The sequence below is a fragment of the Megachile rotundata genome, chromosome 1 (assembly GCF_050947335.1).
Source record: "Megachile rotundata isolate GNS110a chromosome 1, iyMegRotu1, whole genome shotgun sequence".
Classification (NCBI taxonomy): Eukaryota; Metazoa; Arthropoda; class Insecta; order Hymenoptera; family Megachilidae; genus Megachile; species Megachile rotundata.
In genome coordinates this window covers 13,432,093-13,443,144 of record NC_134983.1, presented here as the reverse complement: position 1 = coordinate 13,443,144, position 11,052 = coordinate 13,432,093, and the positions used below count along the sequence as shown (strand labels likewise).

At 31.6% G+C, this 11,052-nt stretch overlaps 1 protein-coding gene across 8 annotated transcripts in view; it reads right to left on the bottom strand.

Moving 5' to 3' along the window:
* Window positions 1–314: 314 nt before the first annotated feature.
* Window positions 315–11,052, bottom strand: part of LOC100880783 (klarsicht protein) — a 159,482-nt gene continuing 148,744 nt past the window's right edge. For all 8 annotated transcript variants that reach the window (XM_012280641.2, XM_012280643.2, XM_003701246.3 and 5 more), the window contains one exon: window positions 315–11,009. In XM_012280641.2, the coding sequence (XP_012136031.2) occupies window positions 10,718–11,009 (292 nt within the window). In that variant the 3' untranslated portion in view covers window positions 315–10,717. The remainder of the gene's footprint in view (window positions 11,010–11,052) is intronic.

Here is an 11,052-nt window from a genome sequence, read left to right as displayed (position 1 = left end):
ATATGTATGGATTTTCAAATTACCTTCTAAATTCGTATAGGCCAAACGAATGCATCTACAAATATTCAAATCCCTAAAAATCGACAAGCAGCAGTCTCTTGTCATATTTTCTTTAGAGAAACCAGATTTACTCCTGACTGTACATACTTACATTACAGTCATTAAACCTTCTCCGTGATTCTAATATTTCCTGAAACTATACACGGTCTCAGGTTTCATTGTATAAAGCTATATCAAATATTTCCCGGAAAATTCTTAGGGAACATTAACAAAACGATGCAGGTATCTATAACACAGAATAAAGAAAGACGTAATGTTGTCCAAAACTGTAATTTATTTCTCCACAGTGCCAAAATACACTAGAATACTTCGTAATCGTAGAAAATATTATCGATATTGCTCGAATATAAGTATAGTACGTGATAGATGCAATGACGTGTGAAAGATGATCGAATGGAGTGAACAAATTTCATGGTATATTTGAAATGGAGTGAATGGCAAACTCGCGCGCAAGTCTGAGCAAATAAAATTAATGCTACTTAACCTAACAGTAATAAACGGTAAAGGAAAAACGTTCGTTGCACACGATTTCATATTGGAAATAAATATTCAAACTTTCATCTTTCTATAATCTTTATATCAACTATTAAATTGCACATTTTCATATCTCTTATAACAACCTTATGTTCTTGTGAAATGGTAAAATCAGTCAGTATTAAGTTTTTTTGCAAATATCACTTAGTACTTAATTTTGTTTGTGTCACTCAATATTGAATTTTTCTTGCAAGTCTTAATATTGAATTTTTCTTACAAGTCTTAATATTGAAATTTTTGGAAGTATCATTTTGTATCAAATTTTTTTGCAAATGTCACTTAATATTGAATTTTTTTTGCAAGTCTTAATTTTGAATTTTTCTTGCAAGTCTTAATTTTGAATTTTTCTTACAAGTTTTAATATTGAATTTTCCTTGCAAGTCTTAATATTGAAATTTTTGGAAGTATTATTTCATATCAAATTTTTTGCAAATGTCACTTAATATTGAATTTTTCTTGCAAGTCTTAATATTGAATTTTTCTTACAAGTCTTAATATTGAATTTTTCTTACAAGTCTTAATATTGAAATTTTTGCAAGTATCATTTCGTATCAAATTTTTTGGCAAATATCACTAAATATTGAATTTTTGCAAATATTACTCAGTATTGAATTTTTTTCCATTTAATGTCGATATTTTCAAAATAAAAATAAATTCTTTTGTCTGCACAAGAATTGAACGCTATAAAGCCAACAAATTATTTTCGTGTACAAAAATTTGAAACATATCAAGTAGTATTATATTTTTTATTAAGTTACATAAATGTGATGTGAGTTGAGAATGAATCCTTGAACTCAGTGGATCTATTTATCAAAAATTCAAAGTTACACAATTACTAACAGACAAGTTTGCAATTTTGTAAAAGGTGTTTAAGTAAAAATACAAATATATCACATGGATGTATCATGAAACCAGGTAATTTGAACGAACATGTTCCCTTTACAGTGACAAAATACATTCGGCGCTGTAATTGACGCATTTACAATCGGAAAAACTTGCGGATATCTATGGTTGAATTTAAAAACGTTTAAAAGGTGGAAAATGACGATTTACACTCAGGTGTCATGCAGTTTATACACGAAATTACGGCGCCAAAGATAAAATATAAAAGATATTTAGATTCAATCGCGTCTTGGAGGAATTGTAATCGAAACCATCGACACAATAAAGTTCAATCCTCCGTGAACCAATTTTCTGAATGAACAAATAAAATACTCGTTTCTAGAGAAACGTAAAAAAAATACTTGAAGAACGAAGAATAAAAAGCTATACTGATCGCTAATACTATTATAGAAACGGTTCATGGAGGGTATTTAAGTAAGACGCAATGATATACTCTCGAAAGTACAGATTTAAAATAAGTTTCTCGCAGAAGACCTGCAGTTTCTTGTTCAAAAGTTCGGTTTGTGACCTTTGCAAAAATTTTGTTCGTTAAAAACGGAGACAGAAACTGCAAGCCGCTGTAAAATTATCGATTATCGTATAAAATAGAACCTGCAGCCGATCGACCGCAGGTAAACGTACATAAATTGATATTACTTTATACCATTTTTTTGTTTTTATAGATTTTTCCCCAGAAATACATACGCTCATACATTGACCTTATATCGTAACTTTCGTTAAAGGTAAAACCGCATGCAAAGTAGAATCTAAAATGGTCGCCGTAGCAACGCAAAGACGAATACAATCAGCGACAAAATCAAGCTCGTCACAAGCGTGACACGATCATTTTTCTTTCGATCGAGAAACGGAAAAATCCTTCACTTTCAATGTACATATACGTATACAGATATATAAGTAATATTTTGATTTCTCAGGTACTTTATACACATTATCATAGGTAAATAAGGCAGGTGAGACAGGCCTCGTGTTCGTCGAGTTCAGTTTCGAATGCTTCTACTTGTTTGAAAGAAGAAACGAAAACGTGAATTCGATGAACAGGAACTCTGAATTGGATGGATTGGTAACAAGATGTTTCTTTCGGTCGATCATTACTGATATTTTCGATTCAAAAGCTACATTTTGTTACGGATCCTGAAAGGTGCACGAACATTTTCTAGTACTATGTTCGTGGTAAACGGAGCGATTTTTGACGAGGGATTCTTGTTCCGTTTTGCTTGATTGTACTGATGGAATTTTTGAATTTCATTTATATTGTACTTTTTATATAGTTTTTGACTACAGGTCCTGTAGGGCCATATAGCGAGACTTCCATGCGTTTGAGATGCGATAGATACAAATTTAAATACATGGTCCGACTAGATCTTTCAAAAAATCGATTTTCTCTTATTTTCGAAGTAGAACTTCAACAAAACTAATTATTTTCATTTATGAGTTGCATCTTCCATAAAACTGATTTTTTTTTATTCATAAATTTGATCTTCCTCGAAATCGATTTTCTTTCATTCATAAATTTGATCTTTGACAAAATCGATTTTTTTCATTTTTGATAAAATTGATTTCTTTTCACAACTTTGAATATACAGATTTCTAAAATTATTTTTATGGAAGGATTCATCTAAATTATACCAGTACATACAATTCTTTGAACACGTGTGAATATGTGTATAGAAATACACATGTTTTCTGTATGAAAAGAATGCAAAAAGACAGTATTCTCAACTAGAAGATTTTCTTAAATTTCGATTAATTAAATGAATTAAATTTCGTGGGTCACCAAAAACCTCATTTAAACCAACATCCTTAATAATATTATCTTACATTGTACCAAACAAAACTATTTCACATATCTGTCGTATTTAATTCTTTAACATCGACTTTATAAAACAACTCAGAAATTCCGTTTTAAATCCCTACATTCGGATTCATAAACTTGAACAATTCCGACTAATTACGAAGAATTATTACGGAACAGTATATCCACCGACGAAAATCGCTCCGTTTCTTAAGTTCTCTCTCTAACGACCCTAAAGGGGGTCGTCATCTTCGCTGATCTTTATGAAGTTCGTTCGATCCCACGGGATTGTCCGTTTTTAATAAAAAATCAGGTATGCAGAGAATACAACCAGGTCTTAAGTTGTGTCGGAGTGTACGTGTGTGTGTAATGTATCGTCAAGAACACGTAAGTACAACAACGTTAAAAAAAGAGGTGCAGAACCTCTCATCATTTCATTTATACATTCTCGTTATCCTTTTTCAAGCGTGCGGTAATTGAAACTTGGAAGAAGCTCGTTCAATTCTTATATATTTTTTATTAGTTTTATCATTTTTCACCCTCGCATTTGATTAATTCAAAGCAACGATCGATTCGCTTCGATCAAGTCGATTCACTCTGTTTAGAAAACCGTTCTCTGAAGATGTTCTCACGGTTTCGCGAAATACGGCACATCAAACAAAAGTGTCCACCAAGGCGAGTTTACACGACAATGGTCAAAGTCTCGGAATATAAAATCCGGGTTTCTTTACGGACTTCTCTTGCCAATGGACAAGTTATAATCTGTCAAAGAAGCTTGACAGACGCGTATCGCTACTGCTAAACACAAAACACACTCGTAAACGTGTAACGCTTACATGGTAAGCATCGTGCACCAACTGTGAAAGCCTTCACACTCTGGCCAATAGCTCGGTTAAACGTGAATCGTTTTCTAATTTTGTCGCTCTATTTTTTTTTAACACGGTGTAGTATTAAGGATAGTATATTTAGCATTAGATATGTTAGCATTAGATAAGTCATTTGCATTATTTGATTATTTAGGTGGACTTATAGAGATAGAAATTTAGAAATGTTGAATTAGGAAAGTAAAGTGGATATGAAGTTTTCGTGTTTGAATATTTCACTTGGAAAGTTCGAAATTTGGAATGGAAAATTTTTATTTTTGAAGTTTTGAATTTTCAAGCTTAGATATTTTGAAATCTAATATTTTCAAGTTTATAATTTTTAAATTTGTTATTTTCAAATTTACAATTTTATAATTTGAAAAATTTTTAAATTTATAAATGTTAAGTTCACGAAAGTCAAATTCACAAATGCCAAAATTACAAATAGTGAAATTCACGAATGTCAAATTTTGCAAATGCGAAAATTACAAATAGTGAAATTTACAAATGTCAAAATTACAAATAGTGAAATTCACGAATGTCAAATTTACAAATGCCAAAATTAAAAATAGTGAAATTCACGAATGTCAAATTTTGCAAATGAGAAAACTACAAATGGTAAAATTTACAAATGCCAAAATTGCAAATAGTGAAATTCACGAAGGTGAAATTTACAAATGCCAAAATTACAAATAGTAAAATTCTCAAAAGTCAAATTTACAAATGCCAAAATTACAAATAATAAAATTCTCAAAAGTCATATTTACAAATTCCAAAATTACAAATAGTAAAATTCACGAATCTCAAATTTACAAATATCAAAATTACAAATATCAAATTTATAATGTTTAAATTTACAAATATACAATTTTCAAATTAAGAAATTTCAAAATGCTCTATCATAAAAATTTCAAAGTTAAAAATTGTCACGTTTACTTATTCAGAGTTGTGGAACCATAAATGAGTTATCACACATACGATTATCCATAACAGCTACTCAAGCTAATAAGCAAACGCGTATTCATTAGACTTCAATCTTAAAATAAACTAGTAAATCTTAATTACCACACCTTAATGACAAATTGTGTACAAAAAAACAGAGCGATTTTATATTTTGGACGTTTCACATCGAAGCATAATTGTATACATTCTAATAATAAAATTGAACGAATACGAGTAAGTTCTTATCGCCTACAATCCCTTTCCCTAGCAAAATATCTCACAAAATAGACTTCTCTAATTTCGTTTTCTACGAAAAATCAATGATATAATGTCTATATTTATTCTCTCCTTTTTTTGTATTTTTTTTGTTTAGAAAAAATATTGGTTCTTATAAGTGCGATTAATTCGTTTGATTTATACACGCATATATTTACATGAATTGTTCAAGTATCATGTTTATCGTACAATTTTAAAAGTTATAAAAAGTCTGCGTGTTCTGGATGGAAAATTCAATGAAATATAGCTGTGCTATTTCTAAAAACATCTGGCACAGAAGACAAAACGAGTTCGATATTTCGAACTCAGAAATTGATCGATCAAACGAATCGTTGTGGACGTTCGTTGAAAGATAACGTTAACTTATAAGTTATCGTTTGAAACTATCAATCAACCTTGACAAATAAGAATATTCTCTAAGATATAGAAAAATAAAATTTTTTTAATTTTCACCAGCTTTTGCTTTTCATCGCCGGTTGCCTTCTATCGCTTGACTTTTTAAGCTATCATTAATGCTACTATCGAAAACTGATTTCGATGTGATCACAAAGATCGATATTTAGCAGCTAGCGTCGAGAACAATTTACAGTCCGAGTTTTATACAAGGTTACATACTGGGTAGTCCGCTTTTATCGAGTCATTATTATATTTTTAAGGAAAATGGAAAAATTGCAAGAGTTAATATTTCTTATTAGAAATTTAGAAGTTACTATACAGGTTCATAGGTTTCTAAATTTTTTAATTTTTGTATTTACAAATTTAGTAATTTAGAAATATTAATTTTTCAAATTTGGAATTTCAGAAATTTTTTATTTTCAAGCTTAGGAATTCACAGGTTTGTGGTTTTCAAATTTAAGATTATCAAAATGTGTAATTTATAAGATTTTAAGCTTTGAGGTTTAGGAATTTCCAGATTTTCAATTTTTCAAAGCTACTAGTTTACAAATTCATAAATTCATAAATTCACAAATTCAAAAATTCATAAATTCACAAATTCATAAATTCACAAATTCACAAATTCACAAATTCACAAATTCAAAAATTCACAAGTTTTCTTATTTTCAAATTTAGAAACCTCAAATGTCTAACCTCCAAAATAGATATTCCAACTTATTTAAATTACTAAACGTGTTCACTTTACCCACACAAATTTTCCATTTCAAAAAGATATCAATTTCCCACAATAATTTTAATAAGTGAATTTCCAAACAATGTTAAAACCACAAAAGGTTTCAGAAACAAATCTGATGCTGATCCTTAAAAAGTATCCTATCGAAAAGAACATAATTCCTTTCATCAAGAACATCGTTCAAAAACATCATTCGAAAGAACATCATATATAAAAATCGAGAGTCAAAATACGTTAAAAACGATGATAAACACTTAATGTATCTAATCATTAAACACTTATCACAACACAGTAAATCAATTAAAAAGGGACACTCTGTATGCACATTATAAATCATTATACATTGAAAAGATTTATTGAAAGAATTCATCAAGCGATATATAGAAGCAGATTATGCATAAAACCTTTAATCATATTAATCGTTATTTGATAGCAATGTTTCTCAGACTGCAATCCTTCCCTTAAAAACGTCAGACGTTTTCTGTCTTAATTTCTATCAAAACCTATCTCTAACTAAACACAATTCCTATAGTGCAATTAACACCACACCTTTCGATTAACATCATCTCTATTTATATTCGATGGAGCAATAATTTGCTCTTTTTTCGTCCTCGTTGAAGAGGAATACTTCCGAGGCCGTTTTCATGAAAACTACCCTCAACAACCCTTTATCCTCGATAAATGGTTAATATTCGTACCTTTCACGTTCAATCGAGTGAAATTATGTAACACTCGAGAAAGTCTTCGTGACGGTAATAAAAAAGAAATGTGGATGAAATTCGAGAGAACTCGAAGTTCTTCGAAATCAGGTCGCGAGCCAAGTTGGTACGTAGAACATGCTACGTAAACGATATCAAACACGACATCGAATGGCATTTTAATGAAATTATCATTGGAGACCGGTTGCACGGACCTGTCAATGTTAGTTTCATTAGAATTCCAAGAACTTGCGTGGCTGCGAATCAGAACGATCGAAGGTTTCTTTTTGGCGTCCAGCAACATCGAAGCAATTGGGCCCTTTGGAACGACCAAAAAGTTACCCGAAGAATCCTACGCGAAAATACTTCATTTAATATAATTCTGAAGGTAGCTGAATTTTTTGGGAAACAAGGAGACACCTTGCATTTCGGAATTTCAAATTAATCTCTGCAGATTTGGGCAAGTGTTAATATGTTTGGTGGCGTTTCAATTGAGTATAGTGTAGGTGGTTTCAATATTTATGTTTCAAATTTTCATATTTTTACATTTGTAAATTTCTAAGTTTGTGTGTTTGAAAAGTTGAAATGAATGTTTCAGTTTGGGTATTTGAGAGATTGAAATTTATAGGCTGTTAAATTGTGAAATTATTATATTAACAAATTTGGATGCTTTTGAATTTTTGAATTAGTGCATTATACAATTTATAAATTTATAAACTGTCAAATTATTATATTATCAAACTTTTATATTTCTGTAGTTAAGTTACTACATTATCAAATTTCAAAATATAAAAATTTTCAAATTACCATATTACCAAATTTCTCAATTTCTACACTGTCAAATTACCAAATTGTCAAATTTCCAAATCACTAAATGTAAAAATGCAATATTCATGTATTTCCAAATTTCCAAATTTAAGAATTCTTACACTGTCAAATTATCATACTACCAATGTACAAATTTAGAAAGTATCAAATTATAAAATTACCAAATTTTCTCATTTACAAATGCAACCAAATAGTCATTAATATTATGCATTACTATATTAATTAATAGAACACTTATTTACTGCCATCTGATCATTGAATTAAGAAAGAAATCATTGGGATGAAACTTCATTTATATCCTTCAAGGTTGCAATATTATTATCATCTTAATCCATTTTATTTGCCTTTTATTGCCATCGCTGTTTATCAAAATAAGAAAGAAATAATTGGAACGAAACTTCATTTCTATTTTTCAAAGTTATAATAATTTGATTTGTCAACAAAATATTCACAAACGTATTAACACATCAACTATCAAATGGACCTAAATATCAATATCAATAATAAATATCAATAAAATAATAAAATACTCGACAAAATTGTATTAAATGAAGTACAATCACAACCTCCACGACAGCATTCAAGAAGCCGTCATAAGCTGCAAGCAGCCATCGTAAAAAACAAAAGAAACAAATGACTGAAAACAACAAAATTACTGTCATTCAACATCAGCATGCAAATGAAATTCACTCATCGGAAACATACAATTAAGCACATTTCCGGCATATCTGTTTCTCCATGGACACATCCGTAAAACATCATGTCACCTCCTGATTGACGTTAAATTATGAACAATAATAATACATGTATATATATATATATATAATTTGCAACATATATATATAAATAAATATTTATACTATATAACAAAAGGCGTCACCGTCTCATACAGTGACGCAGTTCTCGAAACCTCGTTGATTATGCAAATAAAGAAATCGATCGATTTCTTCGCTTCGAAGTGTCCTCTGCGTAAAGAAGATAAAGTTTTCTCTTTATAAATACTTCTCAACCTTATCTCTCGTTCTCGAAGAGGTTTCGATTTCATGGTTCAAATTTTCACTGAATTTGATCCTGCTTTTGGGTACAGTAGATCGTACTTACCCATCGTTTTCTCACGCATAAAAGATAAATATCGTAAAAACGTATAAAAAAGTATCCTCACTGATCATCTCCTCTCATCATTTTTTTGACCTAGTGCTCATTGTCACCTATCTACGCCTCAGTCACTTCTACGTATAATATCTGCTTTTTTTCTATTCTTTTTTTCTTTTATATCACAATCTCAAGTGAGCGCACATTTTTCTCGCGGAGCGCACAGCTCATTCAGTCCGTGAAGAGTAAAGGAACGAAGCTCAATGATTTCCTGGACAGGAACTCATTGTCTCGTTGCATCTTTGAGCTTGCTAATTGACAGCAACGTTCCTTTAATGGCAGTGGTCTAATTTTGAAACGATGCGACGAGATTGTGCCAACGTGCTTCGAAATCGACATGGCAAAGATAATCTTAATTTTTGCACTAAAATGTTTGTAGAAGTCGGTGTAAAAGGACTGTTTGTGCAGTTTAAGGTGAATTTCGAGTGTATAAAATTTTTGTTTTCAGAAATTTTAAGTGGTACTTCGTGGAACTCGCAGGAACTATATCGCCAAAGCGATTTGAGATACGAAAGAAAGATACCGGGCAAAATTACGGTAGAATTTTCTACCGTTCGTTTATGACCGACACTACGAATTTAATCTGATCAAGTTAAGAAATAAGATGGTAGAATAACACGTAAGAACAGGGTCTTTGGAACAATGATTTAGTTCAAATTTAGCATAAATCCTAGTCATTTCATAAAATGTTCAAATTCTACAACTTTTAATATGTATAATTCAATTTTTCACAGTTAAAAATTTTAGGTTGTCCAATGTTTAAATGATCAAATTTGCGAATCTTTAAATTTTTATTCAAGTTGATAATCAAATGTTAGAAAGAAATTCAACGTGAACTTTCTTCATAAGCGAAATAATTTTGTAAAATTATTATTTTTGGACCACCTTATAGTTGTGCTAAATTTTGAACAAATCAATGCATTGCACTAAACACAAGTTTTAACACTTAGCACTTTACAATCGCAGAGTAAAATTTTTGTAATTTTAAGTTTGATACTCCGCAAATTTTTGAATAGCAATTAATGTTTACGTGTAAATAAAAAGTTAAAGTACTATGATCTATATTGCAGTATGTCGTACTAAATACTGAACCACCATGTCGGTCACCAACACAACCCTTAATATTCGACTAGTTTCAAAAACAAAGATTTCACACTCTACCACAATCAAGCAACACTATTTACAAACAGCAACCCCCGTTAAGTTGCCCTTATCTTCTCATCTCAAATCCGTTCCACGTCCTTTCCCTCAAAACCATACAAACTATTCTTCCGTAAATCCAACCAAAATACGCGATAATTGCCTGTCAACGTTGGCAGTGTATCTGACTCGATTTTCTGGAAAATCGTGCGCTCCTCGTATCGAAGGACGATCAATCGTCGCAGACTTCCACGTTCGCGATCACGATCAACAAATTTATCTCTCTTCGTGCGAAGCTAGAAACTCGGGTGACTGAGGAGAAATTAGTCGATCCGAACGTTCTTTATCGGAGCTTCAGCTCCACTTGAAGGTTCACCCAATGGTCGAGCCGTTAAATAGCTCAGACCGGTGGTGGTCCCCTAACGTAGCGTAGCTGAGGGGTGAGAGACAAATTTAGAGTGTTGGCAGCCTCGCAACAATGAGGTTCCAGCAGACAAGCGGCACAGAATAGAGCCACCAGAGCAAGCTGAAAGGGTAATGCCGCCCTCAGGATACGCCAGACCCAACTTTGAGGTAGTCCTGGCTCGTTGTCGGGATCACCGGCATCCGTTGCGCCACTCTTCGTCGCGATCATCGTAATCCGCTCCGAACCTCCTCTGGCCATCTCCGTGGGGCTCGTCTTTTTGCGTTTGCTGCACACACACAGAGAAACAGAGAACGGCGTTTATTACACGA